The sequence below is a fragment of the Physeter macrocephalus genome, chromosome 14 (genome assembly GCF_002837175.3).
Source record: "Physeter macrocephalus isolate SW-GA chromosome 14, ASM283717v5, whole genome shotgun sequence".
Taxonomy (NCBI): Eukaryota; Metazoa; Chordata; class Mammalia; order Artiodactyla; family Physeteridae; genus Physeter; species Physeter macrocephalus.
Window position 1 is genome coordinate 94,232,008 of NC_041227.1, and position 22,336 is coordinate 94,254,343.

The 22,336-nt window shown below is 35.3% G+C and overlaps 1 protein-coding gene across 2 annotated transcripts in view; it reads right to left on the minus strand.

Moving 5' to 3' along the window:
• The window catches only part of TAOK1 (TAO kinase 1), a 161,000-nt gene that overhangs the window by 53,587 nt on the left and 85,077 nt on the right, over nucleotides 1-22,336 (minus strand). For both annotated transcript variants that reach the window (XM_024127960.3, XM_024127961.3), the window contains exons 3-8: nucleotides 11,664-11,735; nucleotides 8,723-8,824; nucleotides 6,999-7,044; nucleotides 6,356-6,452; nucleotides 4,168-4,281; nucleotides 1,518-1,609 (exon numbers count right to left, since the gene is read on the minus strand). In XM_024127960.3, the coding sequence (XP_023983728.1) occupies nucleotides 1,518-1,609; nucleotides 4,168-4,281; nucleotides 6,356-6,452; nucleotides 6,999-7,044; nucleotides 8,723-8,824; nucleotides 11,664-11,735 (523 nt within the window). The remainder of the gene's footprint in view (nucleotides 1-1,517; nucleotides 1,610-4,167; nucleotides 4,282-6,355; nucleotides 6,453-6,998; nucleotides 7,045-8,722; nucleotides 8,825-11,663; nucleotides 11,736-22,336) is intronic.

Here is a 22,336-nt window from a genome sequence, read left to right on the forward strand (position 1 = left end):
CGTACCGCAAAAAAAAAAAAAAAAAAAAAAAAAAAAAAAAAAAATATATATATATATATATATATATATATATATAGTTCCTGAACTTAGAACAACTTCATAATTCAAAACATTTGTAAGTAAAAATTTTAAAAGTGATTATGAAAGACTTTATAAAAGCTGAAGATGCCAAATGTATGCCTAAAACTCTAAGAATTTAAGACATCTCACTCATTAGAAATTATCCAAAGACAATCACATCTTCTGAAGTTGCTTTATTATAAGCATAAAAACTCTCACTGTGAAGTAATTCTATCTTATGAACTATAATGAAAAGAATCTAGAAAAGTCTGGAAAAAAGAAACCATTTCACAGAAACTGCAGAGTTTAGAGAGATTTCTTTCTGAGCAGTACAATTAGCCAATGAATACTTTCTAATCAGATGAACATTAATATATATCAATGATATCTAACAGGATCATTAATGCAATTTCAATCACCAAGGGGCACATATATGCATCAGCCAGCATAAGAGTGTAAAAATAACCCATGGACAGAATATATTAACCAGCTTTTTTACATTTATATCCAGGTTTCTTAAGAAAGTAATTACGATATACCAGTAGGAAGAAGAATCAAGAGAAAAAGAATTTAAGACACTTAAGGATACTTTCAAATGGAAGAAAAATTTTGCAAACCTCAAACTGAGATGAAGAGACCAGAGGAGAATGGCATTACGGTAATCGCCAAATCTCTGTTTACTGCTGTTATCAAACTTTAAAATAAATATGATTTGTCAAAATTACACATGGATTTTTACTTTAATGTGTTGCTTTCAATCCTTGGTCACTCCTAGAATGGTTCAATTAAATATTCTTGATTTTAAATAAAGTTTAATGGAATGTTCTTATAAGAAGGAAAAAAAGAAAAGGATATTGGGCTTGTGGGGGGAAGCCTGGGGAATCAAGAGCAAGAAGATGGCCATCATCTTCAGTTACAGTGACAGTTCAATTACCCACCTGGCTCACACTGGGAATGTTAGTAAAGTTATGGTGGTCTGCTGCTTTAAGCATAGTTCCATTTATGGGCAACAGAATAAAATGTGTGCATAAAATCAAATTACTACAATATGTATGCAGCCTGACAGCTAATTCTCAAATCTAACTCAAAGTAATAAGTATCCTAGGTAAAGGTAAGTAACTCATAAATGCTTTAGAGACCATCTACAGATGGTAAATCTAGCAATCACATATATATTCCAAGTGTTTAACAAATACTCATTAATAATAAGACATAGATATCTCAAACTTAATTAATACTATAATGGAAATTATTTTAGACCTAATTTAACAGAGCAAATACAACATACCTAAGCTAATATATATAAAAATTACCAGATAACCAAAATGAAAACTATGTAATAAACATATTGCTCCCCTTAGCAACCAACATAAAAAATAAAAAGCTGTAATTTGGTACAGAAATTGAGGTAAAACTTTGATCAAAATTTACTACATAGTAATAAAGAACATGCTTACCTAGTTCAATACACGTTATACCAAGAGACCATACATCCACTTTTCCATCATACTGTCCTTCATCCATGGCTAAAATTACTTCTGGGGCCATCCTAAAAAATAAAATGTCATTTAAATTAAAGTTAAAAAATGAATATGAAATAAATGTATTACAGGTTGTGAGGTAAATATTTACCTTTGCATATATAGTGTGAGACTCATTCTCACCATGTGTCATGATCATATAACAGCATCCTAAAGGAAGGATGCCCTAGAGCAGGGCTGTATTCTGCATCTGTTCAAGTCTGCAAATTCTAATACCGTATAGCCTTTAGGCCAGTGATTCTCAAACATTTTGGTCTCAGGATCCCCATCTAATTTTTGCTTGAAAGATGGAATTTTACCATTGGCATTGAATACCATCAGTTGTTTCCCTTGAAATGACAAACTCACTCCATTTATTTCAGGAAGTACCTATCACAATATCCAATGCTGAATAACCATAGCTTGTCAGTCTTTCTTTCAAATTAGAATAGTGTCCCAAGATAAAAGTGGCTAGGGCAGCTCACAACTAAAACAATCACAAAATTATCAACTTTATAACCAACCAACGACAGGTGTCTTGGTGATAAAATGAAACACAGGACTTCCCTGGCAGTCCAGTGGTTAAGACTCCACGCTTCCATTCATTGCAGGGGGGGTGGCAGGTTCGATCCCTGGTTGGGGAGATCCCACATGCCACTCAGAGCAGCCAAAAAAACCACAAAAACCAGAACAAAAAACCCCCCAAAAAGCCTACAAAAAACGAAACACTAATTCATGTCTTCAACTAGAGCCTGTGGTTCTTGATGATACTTTACCTTAGACTTCATATGTATTTGGTATTAAGCACAGATAGGTACTTAGAACAGCTGCTGACTGCTTCAATAAGATTATTACCAGGTATCCCTGTGTGTGTGTTTGTGTGTGCGTGCACACGTGCATTTGTGTAAAGACATATAAATATGAACCTAGTTCCTGTGTTCCAAATACACTATATACAAATTAACCAATGTTTACTTTATTGTAAACTTTCAATTGTCAATGTGTTCTTTAAGATGCTGAAGGAAGTTTGAGAAATTATCAAGAAAAGTTAAACAAGTAATTTGGTTTTTTATTGCAGAACTTTAGAGGGCCTTTTTAATATCTAATATTCATCATTAACATCTAAAGAGGGGAAGCACTGAGAAATATTATTCACTCACAGAACTCTTTTTTATGGGGGGGACTCTATCTAAACTAGGGTTTTACATAGAAATTTTTGGTCATCTAGAGCAGTGGTCTTCAAATTTTTTATTCATTTATTTACCTTCAATGAAGTTATAAAAACTGTGTATCCCTTGCACACTTTTGAGTTGCTATGTAAATTTTATAAACTTAATAGTTGCAAAGGATATAATGCATAGTGTATGTATGTATATTGTGTATGTGCTTTAAAGATATTAAAAACTTGGAGCTGCAGATTAGTTCATTCAATTTATTAAAAACACTGCCCTATAATCTAGTTAGCAAAATCAGTCTTCATGGTCACATCAATCAGTCAAATCAGAATCACCTTCTGCCAGAAAAAAGTCTGAATTCAATGCAAATAACATGTTAATGTGTCCCCACAACAACCATGTCAGTTATGAATTCTACACTAGAAAAACAGAAGAAAAGGAAGATAATTGGGGAGAAAGGAAAAGCAAAGGGTAAAAGGAAAGGAAGGGAGATGACTGGAAAGGTACAAGGACTTGCCAAGAGTTTTGTCCTGACTCTTCAATATATCTGACAGATGCTACATCTTCTCAAATTGTTCCTCTGGTGTTGCTTTGAGGCTTTTACCCCCAGAGCAATGCATCACTGTAATATTCAGGGTGGGTTAGAAGCCTTTCTTTTATGAGGCAGGAAAAGGGAGATTTGAAAGGCAGGTGAGAAAGATGACGTAGTGGGCCTAAGACACAGCTCTCAGCATACACAGAGAAAGAGGATACATTTGAAAGTTGAAGATCTGGAAAATTATTCCCTTCAAACTTGCTGACATTAATAATGAATTATTTATGGATAAAATTAGATGATGTCTAGAATGTTTCAAAATCACTGAGGGGAGAGGAAGAAAGGGAGAGGTGAGTGCATAGGGCAGGACTAGCCATGGGGATAAAGTTGCTGGGCTGAATGAATGATATGTAGGGTTCATTATACTTTTGTCTAGTGTTATATTTGAAATTCTCCATAGTAAAAAATAAAAACTAAAAACCTCAGAGAACTCCAAGTCCACTACCAGTCTTTGGGTACTCCTAGTCTGAAGATCAATGATATATAGTAAATATAAATCTAAAGAAAACACACACATTTTCACTTAGCATTTCTATCTTTTCCCCACTTGAATTTTTATTGAATGTTTCCACTCCCACACCCAATATATGATGCAGATAATCACAGGAAGGAAAATGTAGGGGAGACAAATTTTAAAAATGGGGGATGTAAGGGGAGCACTCCAAATGTATATTTGAAACTAACTGTAACACTTAAAGTTAAAATGTCCAAAATAACATTATATTTTCAGGAAAAAGACATCTTAAAAACGCACAACCACACACAACCACACACAATATCAATTATGAAGATCAAATCCAGATAAGATTATTCTTACCAATATGGCGTTCCCACAAAAGAATTGGCAGGAGATGCCATGGAAGCGGATCCAAAGTCAGCAAGTTTCACCTGGCCTGGCTCTGTCAGAAGGATATTTCCTGCTTTGATATCTCTGGGTTTAAGGAACACAGATAATTATTTCTCTTTCCTTCACTGGGTTGTGTAAATAAATTATAAAAATCAAATAAAAATTTGTAAAACAGAGAAGGAGCAATCAAAATAATTAAGTCCTAGGATAATCTCTCAATTGGGATGAGAATTGAGATCCAAATTAGAATACAAAAAATACAGAATTCATATACAGTAACTATATATATATATAATATAACATTATATCCTTTTGCAACTATTTTGTAAAAGAGAAGGCAAAATAGCAGTAAAAACAAGACAGAAAATCAGGTAATTAAAGTGTATAGTCTACATTTGAGGTCCTGTTTATTGGTACAAATAATGGTTTTAAAAATTAAATTTAAATAGTGGACCACTCCTTCATAATTTTAAGATTTCTGAGTAATCCTACTTAATGTAAAAAAAAAAAAAAAAAAAAGAAAAGAATTTAATGCCCCCAATTTTTATAAAAGGATTATTCATATCATTTCCACCCTTAGGATATGAAATGAAAACAAACATATGGATAATGTAATATCCATGAACCCAGACAATTATGGATATTTATAAAATGGGACTGTATGTCGAACGGGCACCATAACATACACTTAACCTTTCAAAAACAGAAAAACTAAGTTCCCAAGCACCTGTCAATTCTTACTATTGTAATGGACATAATACTAAATTAATCTATTTTCCTTCCATTTGTTTTCTAAAAATGAAGAGGTACTTTAGGGAATTCCCTGGCAGCGCTTTTACTGCCTTGGGCCTGGGTTCAATCCCTGGTCAGGGAACTAAGATCCCACAAGCTGTGCGGTGCGAAGACCTTAGGTTATAATCCTAAATCTTCTATTCACTTACTTACTAGTATGTAAATTTCTCTTAGACCTTACAATCCTCATCTTAAAAAAAAAAAAATCACATTAACTCACAATTGACTCTACTATATAGTTTAACATGTATTGCCTGATTCACATATATAATCAAAAAATGCTAATTTCCTTCTAAAACAGTGTAAAACCAATACCAATGCTAAAAATGCATTATAGAATGGCTTAATTTTACTATTCATTATCAAGAATCATCAAGGATCAATACTCAAAGCATAAAAAGTATTAAGTATCTTTTATTTATCCATATCATGGAATCAATGGAATAAATCTGGCATTATCAGTTACCAGGAAGACAGAAGATCTAGGTTTAGTTCTAGTCTAAATCTACCTGGCTTTGTAAACTTTGGGAAATTAGTCACAAATTGGGGCATCAGTTTCTTCACTGGTAAAATGAAAAAAGTAAGACTATATAATCCCTAATGTCTTTTCCATTCCCCAAATTAAATGATTCTACAATTAATTTCAATTAAATGTGCACAAATCTATAAAGTACACATACAGGCATACTGAAGAGATACTACAGGTTTGATTCCAGACTACCCTAACAAACAGAATACACAATAAAGCAAGTCATATGAATCTTTTGGTTTCTCAGTGCATATAAAAGTTATGTTCACACTATACCGTAGGCTACTAATTGTGCAGTAGCATTATCTCTAAAAAAACAATGTACATACCTTAATTTTAAAATATTTTACTGCTAATAAATGGCAAAACAATCAAAATGGTAACATCAAAGATCAATGATCACAGATCACCATAACAAATAAAATGATGAAAAAGTTTGAAATACTGTGAGAATTACCAAAATGTGACAGAAACCCAAAGTGAGCAAATGCTGTTGGAAAAATGGCACCTAGAGTCGTGCTTGACACAGGGTTGCCACAAACCTTAAATTTGTAAAAAACGAGGTATCCGTGAAGTGCAATAAAGCAAACATAACAAAATGAGGTACGCCTGAACTTCGGAAAATCCAGCAACATGTGTAGACAAAGATAAAAATTATCCTAAACAAAGAGATCAAGTGTACTAGTATATACTTTTTAACATGGACAATCTAAAAAAACCTGAGTTTATAAGAAATGGTTTTATTTGGCTATAACCAACAAAACTTTCAGGGTTAATAAGTTAATAATGTAACAAGCCATTTGCTTGTTAATATATAATAATTTTCAAAATGCTTACCTATGGATCATGGTATGAGAATGTAAGTAGGCTAATCCCTGGAGAGCACCATGTGTAATTGCTGCTATTTCCACTTCTTGCAATGGCTTTTTGTGAACTTAAAATAAGAAAGTTATTTGAAAATATTTATTATAAAGAACATTTTTGTTTAAAAATACATACCTAATATATAGGGCAATTTTAAAAAACTAACATTTAGCAAGACGGGATTTCCTTCCAAAGATAATAAAATAATGCTATTGAACTTTACAACTAGTATACAGTTGTGCCTAGCTGTTAAAGTATATAGTCCACAGCCAATTTTCCTCTAAGCTAACAACATTAAACAATTATTTGGTGATTACAAAAACAAAAGTAATGAAAGTTCTCCCTTTATTCTAATATCTTCATTGTGAACAGAAGGAACAGATGAAGCTGAATGACAAAGATTCCAAAAAAACTTAAGTCAAAATGAGAGAAAAATCCCTTTTTATATGCTATTACATTACATTTAATGAGGATAGTGCATACTATGCAGAGAATATAGAAAGGTTCAGATTTTTATTCTTTCTGGAAAATGTGTACATTATTTAAGAAACCTCTTATTGAATTCTCACTTTATTTTGCTAATACTATTTTTTCTTAATGATTAAAGGAAACCTACCTTCTAGTAAATCTGAAGCAGATCCTAAACAATATTCCATTACAAGCTACATGGGAAGAAAAATTATATAAGCATTAAAATATATTATTAAAAAGATTCTACTTGAGATAAAATAAATTCACCAAGGAGATCAAGAAGACAGTTTGAAGTAAAACAAACCCTAGTCACCATTTACCTTAAAAAATGAGTATTTATGTATCTAGTAATTTATTAAGTGCACATGTAAAGTTAAGCTAATGATACATTAATCTTTTACAATACCAACATATAATCATTTGTATAATGTGTATTTGTATAATGTGTATTTCATATATAATTACTACTAACATTATAAAGAAATATACATATTCTGTTACTATTAATCTATAGTATTAAATTACTAAAGCAATACTTTAGTAATTGCTAGGAAGCAAAAAACTGTCCTCTGGAACTATATATACAAAGCTTAGGTTACAGTTAAAGCAAACACAGAGCACCTTCTATGTGCCACATATTTTATATATATTAAAGCTAATTAAGGGACTTCCCTGGTGGCACAGTGGTTGGGACTCCGTGCTCTCAATGCAGGGGGCCCGGGTTCGATCCCTGGTCAGGGAACTAGATCCCACATGCATGCAGCAGCTAAGAGTTCGCATGCCACAACTAAGGAGCCTGCCAGCCACAACTGAGGAGCCCGTGAGCCACAACTAAGGAGCCCACCTGCCAAAACTAAGACCCAGTGCAACCAAATATATAAATAAATATTTTTTAAAAAACAACTAATTTAATCCTCACAACCACCTTATGAGGTAGGCCCTATTACTATCCTTATTTTACAAATGGAGAAACATGAGAGACAGAGAGGTAATCTCCCCAATGTCACCGCTTTTTCTTTAACCACAGCCTTGTATTTAGGAGTACCGCCATCACCACCAAAATTAAACTGGATAAAAATGCACCAAACATTACAAATCTAGGTTCAGGATACTAAAATGATAATTAGCTGTGACTTATTAATTATTCAAAATAAGGGATCATTCCCATTTAAAGAAAATTTAGCCTCTCTCTTAAAAGATACAGTTATGCCCACAATGCTACGGTATTACTACTGTGTCACCTCAGCAGTAACAATGGGGCAAAATTAATCACCACTTCTTGTAACAAAGTGTCTCTATTCTCTAGCATTAGTATTATTCACCCAAGGGATCATAATCAGTTCAAATTTCACCAGGACTCATCAGGACTTCACCAAGATCTTTGTGGTTAAATAGATTACAATATGTTTATGTCAAAGATAGGCTACATTTCATCCTCAAGTAACAGGATTGCTTTCACAATGTTTGATAAACCATTTGAAGAATGATACTACCAAAAAATGTCAGAGAACATTTTACCATGTACCATGTAATATATTATTAAAAAGATTCTACTTGAGATAAAATAAATTCACCAAGGAGATCAAGAAGAGTGTTTGAAGTAAAACAAACCCTAGTCACCATTTACCTTAAAAAATGAGTACAAGAAATGTACATAAACGTCAGCTAAATCTCTGTAGTAAACTCGCAAAACATACATTCCCTCTCCTGCCTAGGAGGTCTAGGAAAAGCTGCTCTCCCTCTCAGAATGAACCAACATTTCAAGGTGTTTCTGCATGGCCTTACACAACCATTTTGAGACATTCTTGAAATAATTAACTCTAAACAGAAACCAACTAAAATTACAGCAAGGGGGAAGCATATACCTACCCATGCTGTGTGCTCACGTAAATAGCAGCCTTTGTATTCTATACTGTTGGGATGTTTTATTCTTTGTAGAAACTTGACTTCCTTAATAATATCCTGCCATTTCTATGGGGAGAAAAAAAACGAATAAAGGAAAAAATTATGAACAGCTGCTTTTCCTGAGAAAGTTATATAAGAAAAAAGTTATCAGATTAAGAAGGGTTATTGAGAACATTAAACTTCATCTGTAATATGTAAATATCAAAATAATAAATTTAAAAGTTATGTTCATATAGTTTATAACTCAATTACATAATTTATAAAATTATTTCATTCAAGGTAGGACAAATTTTAGTTTGGTAAAACTTATCATCAATGAGTCTTATTAAAATTTTGTAACCACACACAAACATGCCAATGAAAACCATATACCATATTTAGTGATTTTTCTTCACAAGTTCATCTTCCCTTCTTATTTGCAGCTTTTTGATGTATAATTTACATACCATAAAGTTCATCTATTGTGTTTTTGGGTTATGCGTTCTACCAAACATTAAGGTTTTGTTTGCTTTTTAAATTCAAACGATGATTTAAACCCGTAAGTGCACACTTCCTAAAATAAAATGCTAGAGAACAATCAGTTATTATATGGGAAAGTTCACAGAAAAAAAAAAACAACAGGATGAAAACATTTCCCTACATATTTTACTAAGAGCATTCCTCAATGACACCTACCAGGAAATACAGATAAACCTTCAGCCATAAGCTACTCCATGACAACCTTAGACACTTAGGCCATGTCCTAAACATAGTTACTCTTAAGAAGCAACCACAGAACTCTAAAAATACTGTTTACCGGGTCTACACCCAGAGACTCTAGAGGCTTAGCAGCTGTGGGGTGAGAATGAGGAATCTATTTTTTGTTCTTGTTTTCGTTTTTTCAACCTTTACCACTGACTTGGGCCATATTTCTAAAAGCAGGGACACTGGCATAAGAGAAAACTTTAAAAAATGTTTGGTACTAGAATGTAAGATCATATATCGCCGATGTTATTTCACAAGCCCTCAACAAAATACAGCAAAATATGTTCACAGTGTTTTATATAAAATGTGTAAGATATAAGATGCGAAACTCAGAAAATGTTTCATGGCCTTTAAATTTCAAGTTTGAATGATATTTGAAACTTTCATAACAAAACAAAACCCTGCATTTTTCAATGTAAACAAATTTCAAGAAAGACTTAATATTAGATGTGAAAAGATGATGCCCTAAATGAAACTTTTTGTTCTAGGTGTGACTAATCAAACAGACTCCAACACAGTACAAGTTTGCCTATGAAAGCTAGTTCTGAAGTTGTGCTACAGAATAGAATATAAATGAGAGTAATCCTGTAAGAAACTGAGTTTTTTAGGTATCAAAATGATGGAACAGTGATACAATCATAATACTGTTATCATATTCACAGTATGATCATTACAAAAACAAGATTTATCATAAAATAAAGAGATTCCAAAAAAGTAGAAAACCAAAATCTTTAAAAACTAAAGACTGATCCAGCAATTCCAACTCTGGGCATATACCTAAAGTACTGAGACTAAGGACTCAAAAAAATACTTGTGTAACCCATATTTACAGCAGCATTATTCACAATAACCAAGAGGCAGTAGGAACCTAAGCATCCATTGACAGATGAATGGATGGATAAATAAAATGTAGTGTTTTACACACACACACACACACACACACACACACACACACACACACAGAGGAATATAAGCCTTAAAAAGGATGGAAATTTTGGGGCTTCCCTGGTGGCGCAGCGGTTGCGCGTCAGCCTGCCGATGCAGGGGAATCGGGTTCGCGCCCCGGTCTGGGAGGATCCCACATGCCGCGGAGCGGCTGGGCCCGTGAGCCATGGCTGCTGGGCCTGCGCGTCCGGAGCCTGTGCTCCGCAACGGGAGAGGCCACAACAGAGGGAGGCCTGCATACCACAAAAAAAAAAAAAAAAGGATGGAAATTTTGACACACACCACAACATGGATGAACTTTGAGGACATTATGTAAAGTGAAATAAGCCAGTCACAAAAGGACAAATACTGCATGATTTCACTTACATGAGATACTTAAAGTAGTAAAATTCATAGAGACAGAAAATAGAAGAGTGATATCCAGGGGCTGAGGGGAGGAAGGAGTGGGGAGTTATTGTTTAATGGGTAAAGAACTGCAGTTTTTTCAAGATTAAAAGAGTTCTGGAGATGAATGGTGGTAATGGATGCAAAACAATGTGAATGTCCTTAAAGCCACTGAAGTACACACTTGAAAATGGTTATGATGGTAAACTTGTTATGTGTATTTTACCACAATTAAAAATAATTACATTGAAAAATTAAAGACTGACACATCCTAGTTTTTAAAAGTAGACTATATTTCATAAAATAAATTTATGCAATTAAACAAAATAAATATACTAAAAAGCACTACTCACAATATTAGTGAACTAAAGTATACTCAGTGTAGTATCAGTAATTGTAGTTTTTTATTTTTCAGACTAGATATATATTGTCTGCTGATTAAAGTTTGCTTAAATCAGCCCTTAATGTCTGAATCATTAAAAAAATTACATCCAATATAATTTACTGTTAAATGCATCTTATTCTAGTTTACTCTTTTAGAAACTGATAAGCCTTCTATGATAAAGATAAAGTAATATATTATACCACAGTTAAAAAATTAAAAGCAGGGGGACAGGTGGGCTTTTGGAATGCCAGTAATATGCTGTTTATGGCTCTAGGTACAAGTTAAACAGGTACACTCAGTTTGTGAAAGAAAATACACAGATATATTCTTAATATTCGTATACTTTTAGGTATGCTACACTTTTTTGAAAAAATTCCCAGCTACCCTCAATTAGAAACAGTATGCCTTTTTCTAACATGTCAAGAAGAATATAAATATTTCACCTACCTCAGTGGACTGCTTTCCACTATAAGACATTTTCTTGATAGCCACCACTTCATTGGTGCGCACATCTCGTGCCTAAAAAAACAAAGAAAGAACTATTGTAAAAATTAACAGATTAAATCTGGGCAATAATTTCTTTGAGAATAAAAGCATTTATGAGCTACCATGTCAAAAGGAACATCAAAACTGCCTTTAAAGAACATTAAAAACAAAAAAAACCCAACAACCATATAGTGAAACTAATCAAATCATCCAGGAACTGGTACTTTGGAAAGAAATATAAAGCAGGGTTTATCTTTGAGAGATCTAGTTAAGAGGAAGAAACAGAAATTTGAATAGCACTATAACAGAGAGACAAAACAAGACTAGTATATACAAGCCTATGTTAATCAATTTTGAAATCTCAATGAAATGGACAATTTTCTGGACGGAATAAATTACTAAAACTGATCTAAAGAAGAAAATGTAAGTAAAACAAATAATGGTGGCAGACTGAAAAGAACACCAATGAATTGTCTTTAAAATACTCTTGAGTGGGGATTTCCCTGGCAGTCCAGTGGTCAGGACACCGGCTCTCACTGCCAAGGGCACGGGTTCGATCCCTGGTCAGGGAACTAAGGTTCCGCAAGCAGCAAAAAAACAAAACAAAACACAGGGACTTCCCCAGTGGTCCAGTGGCTCCAAGCTCCCAGTGCAGGGGGCCTGGGTTCGATCCTTGGTCAGGGAACTAGATCCCACATGCCACAACTAAGAGTTCGCATGCCGCAACTAAAGATCTTGCATGCCACAACTAAAGATTCCGCATGCTGCAACGAAGATCCCACACACAGCAACAAAGATCTCACTTGCCACACGAAGACCCAACGCAGCCCAATAAACAAATATTAAACAAACAAACAAACAAATATAAAATACTCTTCAGTGGAAAATAGTTTTACCAGGTGAACTTTCCAGGATGTAAGGGGGGAAAAAAACGAAAGCTAGCCCATTAATTTTAAGAAGGCAGTATAACCCAATAACTAAAACCTCAAAAACAGCACAAAACAGAAAGTTAGGTATCAATTTCACTTGTAAATATAGACAAGAAAACTCTAAATAAAAATTTTAAAATATTATCGAGCATTAAAATAATTTTTCATTTGGATAAAATACACTAATATATATAGTTTTTCATTTGGATAAAATTACAGAAATGCAAAAGATTCTAATACTAGAAAAAAATTTCATAATTTACCACAATTTTTAAAAGTTAAAGGGGGAACAAACAAATAAATACACACACACACATATATTTATAAATACTCAATAAATCCTGAAAATGCGAAGTGCCCAACTCTAAATGTATTCAACTGCAAAGAAGGCCAAACTCTTAGGAAACACAAATTAGAAAGGTAATTCCTTAACATAATAAATCACCTCTATTGTAAACTACTGCTAATCAGGCTTAAGAATGCTAAAATGCTATCACAATTATTATTTAACATTGTTGAGGTAATTCTGAAAAAAGCTAATAAAAATGTAACAGAAACACGACAGTTAACTAGAAAAGCCAAACTTCCATGTGTTAAAAAAATGATTATATATTAAGAAGGCACATAAGACTAGCTGCAAAATATTTTAAATGGGTTCACTAAAAGTATCAGAACCACCTCAAATCATCTGTTGGAAGAACTCATCTTCAATTTAGATTTTTAATGAGTTCCCAAAGATAAAATGTTCTAAATTAGATTATGGTGATGGCTGCAAAACTCATATTTACTGACAATCATTGAAATGTAGGCATAAAATTGGTGAACTTATGGTATGTAATTTATATTTTAAAACTTGTTAAAAAAGACAGCACATATGTAAATTTTATCTCAATACAGTGGCTTGGGGAAAAAAAAAAAAAGACAGTTAAGTGGGCCCTGGGAAACTTAATCACATTCCAATTTCAATTACAGGTGTACTGGTTAGGAAACTGGCACCACTTATGGTAATGGGTGAAGCGGATCTATCCACAGACGTCCTGCTTGAATATAAATTTATTTTTCCAAAATGTTCTCTGCTTATCTGTCTATGAACCTCTTTATCTTAATCATGTCTAAACAGCTATATTGCGCTCTTTTATAAGAGCTGAGATATAATTTACATGCCATACAATTCACCCATTTTAATGTGTATAATTTCAGTGGCATTTAGAACATTCACAGATATATGCAACCATCATTACAGTCAATTTTAGAACTTTCACCACCTCAAAAAAAACTCCAAATTGTTCATTTAGAAATGGTCAAATGGTAAATTTTACGTGTATTTTACAATAAAATTCTTTTCTTCATTAAAATAAAAAACCCATTCGGCCCTAAGCAACAACTAATCTACTTCTCCATGTCTCTAGAGATTTGACCATTCTGGACATTTCATATAAATGGAACTATGTAATATGTGGTCTTTTGTGACTGGCTTTTTTCAAGATTCATGACTAATGATATTATCTTTTCATGTGCTCCTTAGCCATTTGTACATCTTTTTTTGAGAAATGTCAATTCAGATCCTTTGCCCATTTTTAAATTGCGTTGTCTTTTGATTGAGTTATAAGAGTTTTTACATATTCTAGGCACAATTCCCTTATCACATATATGATTTACAAAATTTTTTGTCCTATTCTGTAGGTTGTCCTTTCACTACTTTGAAGCACAGAAATTTTTATTTTTGATTAAGGTCAATTTATTTTTTTCTTTTATTGCTCATGCCTTTGGTGTCACATCTGAGAATGTTCTGCCAAAACTAAAGACATGCAGATTTACCCCTATGTTTTCTTCTAAGAGTTTTATAGTTTTAACTGTGACATTGAGGTTTTGATCCATTTTGAGTTAATTTTTCTATAGTATGAGGTAAGGACCTAATTCCACTGTTTTGCATTAAACAGCTACACTTTTAATTGGCCTAAGACAAAGCTTAATTTAAAAGTGGTTACACTAAATGCAATGAAGTATCCTGGATTAGATTCTAGAACAGAGAAGAGACAGTGGAAAAACTGGCAAAATTTAGTACACAGAATATAGTACATAGTTTAGTTACTAGTATCCTATCAATGTTGATTTCTTAGTTTTGATAAATGTACCATGATTACATAACATATTAACATTAGGGGAACTAGATGAAGATTATAGGGGAAAACACTGTACTAACTGTGAAATGTGCAAATCTAATATTATTTTAAAATACTAAATTAAACTAAAATGTGACTATTAAAATCCAAATGTACTAGTAATGATGATTAAAATTAAATGACCAAGTTAAAAGGAGATACTTTTGCTTATTCATGTTTTAAAAAAGCAAAAAGTAAAAATATTTAATGTTCACAAACATGTTTTTCCCTCTCTTCAGGATCACATATTGTGCTTACTTAGTCTCCTCTAATCTAGAACAATTCCATAACCCCTCTGTCTTTCATGATACTGACATTTTTGAAGAATACACAGTGGTATTTTAGAGAATGTAACTAAATTTGTACTTGTCTGACATTTCTTCAAGATTAGATTCTGATTATACACCCCTGGCAAGAATACTATAAGAGTGATATTGTGTCCTTCCCAGGGTATCATATCTGGAGGTATACAATGTGTCTACTCCTCATTGGTGTTACCAATTTTCATCACCCACTAAAGGTGTTGTCTGTGTTTTTCCAATGTGTATAGTTAAAGTTACTGTTTCCTATCTTGTATCTAACAAACAATCTGTGGAGAGATACTTTAAAACCACGTAAACATCCTGGCTCATCAAAATTTTCCCTTATTAGCAAACACTGAAGATAATAGCCCAAAACAATCTTCACTATGACGATTACAAAATGCTCATTTCCTCCCCCCACCTCTACCATTCCCTTCACATTTATCAGTCAGGCATTCTATTATAAGGAAAACACCCCCCTTTTCATCCATCCATCCATCATCTATCATGGAAATTATGAAGTCCTATTTTATTAAATGGGTTATAATCCATTACTATCTTTATACTGATGTTCAAATTGTTCCAGATTTGACCAGTGGGAGCCCCTCTAAGCTGGCTCCAATGTCTTTTTGACAGGCCCCATTTTTTTTTTTCTTTCTTTAAAGCACTTTTTAACTTTCTGGCACAAGGTCTTCTAAGGCTTATCATTTATGTTCCCTGCCCCCGCAACAAAATGAGACACTCCTCCAATAAGTTCTTGTTCCTTTTAGTTAGGAATTAAATTCAAGATCTGAGTGCTAAGTGTGCTCATTACTACTGGGTGTCATTACAAATAGAATCTTGCAGCAGATAGAGCTAGGAGATGCACACACACATATATGAGATATAATTATTTCATATTAACATTTAATTCCTATCCAATCAAACCCACAGGGCTCTTCCTTACCTTCCCCACTTCCATATTTCTTTCCATATTTTCACAGTCAGGATCCTGACCCCAAACAACATCACCGTTATTCATTACTCAATCCTTCTTCTTTTTTTTTTTTTTTTTTTTTTTTTTTGGCCACACCACGTGGCTTGCAGGATCTTAGTTCCCCGACCAGGGATTGAGTCCCGGCCATGGCAGTGAAAACGCCCAGTCCTAACCACTGGACCACCAAGGAATTCCAGCTCAATCCTTTAACATATAGTTTCAGATCCGTCACACCCATACAAATATGAAACAAGTCTATTAAGAAGGGTTCAAGATTTGCCTACAGTTTCCCTCTCCCAACCAGACTGAGAGTACACAGTTAAAATACTATGTACAAAAGTTACTCATATTAGTTCTATTTTTCCCCTCAATGTGGTTATGTCTGAAATACAGTTGAGTTCATTGTTCCTGTTTGCCTTTGATGTCAGTGACAACCCTCCCCCCATACATATTAATTTTAATTTTTAAGTATATAAAGTATTTTTTATCCAAAGAGGTATATTCAAACAAGAATCATTCCATCCTCTATCTCTTCATATCCATTCCTACAACTATCACCATTTTATATGTTGAACTGTTGGTTGTATAATTTATCTAATTTCATCAAACTATATATTTAATATCTGTATATTTATTATATATGAATTAAATTAAATAAAATCAATTTAAAAAATTCCTACCAGTATACTGAATGGCTATTTTTCAGGGATTTTCTCAATGGGATTCTTTTGTTGGGCCCATTTCTAAGATTCTATGTATATTTTTCCTTTTTTCTGTATTTCTCTATATTAGTGTATTTGGAAAGGTATAAGCATAAACCCAGACAAAACTGTAATATAGAAAAAGGGTTGTTTCTAAAATATCTATATCCTGGGTCCCTCTTCTCTATTTTGTGTCCAATCCAGAAATTAAACAAACGTGAGCAACATCAAACACACACATACACGTGTACACAAAATTATACAAGTTATATACCTAAATGTTAACAGCAGCTGTCCGTGGGTAGTGAAATTATAGATGGAGTTTTTATTATTTTTGTCTCCAACTTATAATTGGGGTATAAACCAAAAGCTCAAATTGTTAAGAATTTGAACCATATTTTCTCAAGGGAAATAATATTTTATTACTAAATTACTAAATTTATTAATTTATTAATAAATTGTAGTTTCATTCCTAAGGTGCCCATAAAAAAAGACTAAACCCATAATACTGCCAAAATATTAAACATCTGTATAATACTTGCTGTTTGAGGGGGAAAAAACAATTTTTATACAAAGAAGAAATAAATGAGTGGAGTTTTCCCCTATAGATGAAGAAAGGAATACTTAAGAGATGTTTTATGACTTTAGAATACTATATCTCTGGCTCAATCTTAAAGTTACAGTCTTTAAAATAATAAAACATATTCCTTTAACTACCAATTTTATTTCCTGGAAATTTTAATTTCTAAAGTATATATTATTTTTCTGAAGTAAAAAAAAAAAAAAAACAGTCAACAGAAACTTACATCCTCCCCACTTTTGGGGAAAAAGTCCCTTTCTGGTTACTAGTGAGTTAAAAAAATTTTTTTTCTTTGAAATTATTTTAGACTTAGGGAAACGTTGCAAATATAGTACAGAGAGTTACCATACACCTTTCACCCAGCTTTTGCCTAATGTTAATATCTTGCATAAGAAAATTATCAAAACTAAGAAATTAACACTGGTAAAATTATTAACTACTAACTAAATTATAGACTTTATTTGAATTTCACCAATTTTTTCACTAATAACCTTTGTTTTTCTTTCTTTGCATTGGATCTTCATTGCTGTGCATGGGCTTTCTCTAGTTGCGGCTAGTGGGGGCTATTCTTCATTGCGGTGTGCGGGCTTCTCATTGCGGTGGCTTCTCTTGTTGCAGAGCACGGGCTCTAGGGGCACACGCTTCAGCAGTTGCGGCGCGTGGGCTCAGCAGTTGTGGCGCACGGGCTCTAGGGCGGGCAGGCTCAGTAGTTGTGGTGCACGGGCTTAGTTGCTCCACGGCATGTGGAATCTTCCCAGACCAGGGATCAAACCCATGTCCCCTGCACTGGCAGGCAGATTCTTAACCACTGCATCACCAGGGAAGTCCACTAATAACCTTTCTCTACTCTGGGATCCTACGTTGCAAAAATATTTGGTTATCATGTTGCCTTTCTCTCCTCCAAATTTGCAAAAGTTCTTAAATCTTTCCTTGTATTTCATGTCTTTTACACTTTTGAAGCATACAGGTTATTTTGTATAATGTTCCCTAATTTGAGTTTACCTGATATTTCCTCATAATTATATTGTTTATGGATTTTAAATAAGAATGCCACAGGAATGATGTGTCCTTCTTAGTGTCATGTCAGAAAGGAAATAAATGATGTCAATGTTTCTGGTGATACTAACCTTGATCACTTGGTTAAGGTAGTCTCTGCCAGGTATATGCCTTGATTTTTCCATTTTAATTAATAAGTATCTTTGGGACTATACCTGAGATTATGCATATATCCTGTTTCATCTCAAGCTTTAACCTACTAATTTTAGCATCTATTAGTGGATCTTGGCTGCAACAATTATTTCCCTTAGTTCTTCTACATTTAATAAAAGGAATTTTTATTCTTTATAAATATGTGTATATCTGTGTGTGTGTGTGTGTATGACAGAGAGAGAGAGAGAGAGAGAGAGAGAGAGAGAGAGAGAGAGAGAAGTTCCTACTGATACCTTCAATTCCAATCCAACATACAACAGGGTTATTTCTAGCCTTCCTCATTTCCTTACTCCTAACTTCTTTCTTGGACATTAAGAAAACTGCTTCTCGAGATAAAGATGGCAGAAGAGAAGGATGTGGAGCACACCTCCTCCTACAAATACATCAAAAATACATCTACATGTGGAAGAATTCTCACAGAATACCTACTGAACGCTGGCAGAAGATCTAATACAACTAAAGCTGCAAGAAAGAGCACCACGTAACAGAGTAGAATGAAGGAAAGAAAAAAGGAATCAGCATGGGACCTGTGCCCCTGGGAGGGAGCTATGAAAGAGGAAGGTTCCCTCAGTCTGGGAACCCCTTTCACTGGTTGGGAGATCAGCTGGGACAGATAAGGAGCTTCACTGACTCAGAGGAGAGTGCAGCAACCAGACTGTGGGAGGCAGAACAGAGAGAAACCAGCACAGATGGTCCTGGCCACCTCGCTGCACTTCCCAGCCCGAGATGCACATCTGCTGGTGCATGCAGGGGCTGAGTGCTGCAACCTGGGCTTCAGTGGACAGACCTGGGGAAAGGGCTGGGGTTGGCTGTGTGGAGACAGCCGGAAGGAGCTGGAGGGTGCTCTGGGCTGCAACCAGGGGAGTGCGCAGGATAGAGCCTGGGGTCACGGTAGAAGCCACATAGTTAAACACACATGTAAAGGAAGGGGCGGGGCCCCATCATAGCAGCCTCATTCTCCACGAGCTCACCTGAGCTCACAGTCAATGTGGCTCCACCTCTACCACCTCTGAGCTGGTGGGTTGTCCACATGCGGAAGTGGGGCTGAAATCTGAGCCTACCCTCAGGGGCTGTGAGACTGGTGGATTTACACGGCTACTGGCAGCTTTGTAAGCTCTGTGCCTGAGGGACATCCCAGTGGATTACTCTTGCTTCCAAGGCTGGGGTGGTCCTGCATTAGCAGCTACAGGCTTTGCGGGCACAGGCATGCAGAGGCAGGGCCAGGACCTGAGCTGATTCTGTAGCCCCTGTGGAACGTCCAGGTGCTTGACTTCAGTAGATCTGCCCTACTGGCTTTGTGAGCACAGAGCCTGAGGGATATCCAGGCTGACTGCCTGCAATCCCTTGACCGAGGCAGGGCCGAAGGTAGTGTCAACAACAGTGTACTTTGTGAGTGCACATAATGTGACAGGCAACACCACAGAGTGCACTTCCTGGTGGACAGCTCCTGTAGAGGAATACTCAGTGGCTCCTCTCCCAGCGGAGGTGCTCCAGTACCACCTACCTCACATCACAGCTCAGAAACCAATCTGGGGGCTTCTACTACAACAACTGGGGAACAGACCTTACCCCGAAAGGGCTGTGACAATTATACAGCAAACAGGAGGCCCCACTCAACATACAGTGCAGGCTATCTGCTCACCACAACACCAATCACACCTCCTATCAAGAGGGTAAAAGCCACCAACACTGAAGAAAGATGTGGCAGGCATCCATATTAAAAACAGTCCTTGCACCAAAAATATCAGACTCACACAGGCTACACAAGGATGCTGCCACATAAAAACAGCCCTTCAAGACCACAGTAGATAAGGGTTTCTCCTAAATGCACAGAGTCAGAGAAATGTAAGTAAAATAAAGAAGCAAAGGAACCACTCCCAATTAAAAGAACAAGAAACATATCCTGAAAGAACAAGCAATGAAACAGACCTCTCGGGACTTCCCTGGTGGCACAATCGTTAAGAAGCCACCTTCCAATGCAGGGGACATGGGTTCGAGCCCTGCTCCGGGAAGATCCCACATGGCGCGGAGCAACTAAGTCTGTGCACCACAACTACTGAGCCTGCGCTCTAGAGCCCACGAGCCACAACTACTGAGCCTGCGTGCCACAACTACTGAAGCCCACGCGTCTAGAGCCCATGCTCCGCAACGAGAAGCCACCGCAGTGAGAAGCCCGCGCACCGCAACGAAGAGTAGCCCCCGCTCACCACAACTAGAGAAAGCCTGCGCACAGCAAAGAAGACCCAACGCAGCCAAATAAGTAAGTTAACTAATTAATTTTTTTAAAAAAAGAAAAAGAAACAGACCTCTCCAGTCTATGAGATCCCGAGTTCAAAAAGGAAGTAATAAAAATACTGCAGGAATTAAGAAAGCTATTGATAAAAACGCCAACCACTGTAACGAGGAATTAGAAACTATAAAGAGGAGCCAATTAAAATTAGAAAACTCATTTGCTGAGACGAAAGCTGAGCTAAAGGCAAAGTAAAGCAATCAAAAGAATGAATAAGTGATCTAGAAGCTAGAATAATGGAAATCATCCAATCAGAACAGCAGACAGAAGACAAATGAAAAAAAAAAAAAAGAAAGCAATATATGAGACCTATGGGATAATACAATGCGAGCCAATCTACACATAATAGGGAATCCAGAAGAAGAAAGAGAAATGGGGATCGAAAATGTACCTGAAGAAATTGTGACTGAAAACTTCCCAAACCTAAAGTGAGAAACAGATATCCAGGTACAGGAAGCACAGAGGATCCAAAACAAGATGAACCCAAAAAGATCTACACCAAGACATATTGTAATTAAAATGGCAACAAAGAGTTAGTTACAAGGGAATCCCCATTTCTATCAGCTGATTTCTCTACAGAAATGCTACAGGCAAGAAATATTCAAAGCCCTGAAAGGTAAAAACCTGCAAACTAGGATACTCTACCCATCAAGATTATAATTTAGAATAGAAGGAGAAATCAATAATTTCTCAGACAAGCAAAAACTAAAAGAATACAGCAATACTAAACCTACCCTAAAAGAAAAATGGAAAGGTCTTCTCTAAATAAAAAAGAAGAATCTATAGGAAAGAGAAAATCACAATTGGAAAGTATTTCATTTGAATAAACCAATACATAGATAAAAAAACAAAAACAGTTTTGTAAAAGTGATGATAACTACAATGAACAGCAAAAGGATAACCATGGTGTAAAAGAGAACATCAAAATCATTAAATGTGGGGGAGGGGAGGAAGAAAATGTAGATTTATTTTTTAAGAATGTGTTTTAGCCTATATGGCTACCAGCTAAAGCAAGTAGATACAGTATTGGCTTAACATACTTGAAAAACAGGGTAAGCACAAATAAAAAACAAACAGTAGATTCACAAACACCAAAAAGAAGAGAACTCAAGCATGACATAAAAGAACACCATCAAACCACAAAATGAAAAACAAAGAGAAAAAGAAACAAAGAAGAAATACAAAATCAACTGGAAAACAAGGTTTAAAATGACAATTAATATGTCTACCTATCAATAATTACCTTAAATATCAATGGATTAAATGCTCCAATCAAAAGACATAGGGCAGACTGGATAATAAAACAAGAGCCTATGGGCGGGCTTCCCTAGTGGCGCAGCGGTTGCGCGTCCGCCTGCCGATGCAGGGGAACTGGGTTCGCGCCCCGGTCTGGGAGGATCCCACATGCCGCGGAGCGGCTGGGCCCGTGAGCCATGGCCGCTGAGCCTGCGCGTCCGGAGCCTGTGCTCCGCAACGGGAGAGGCC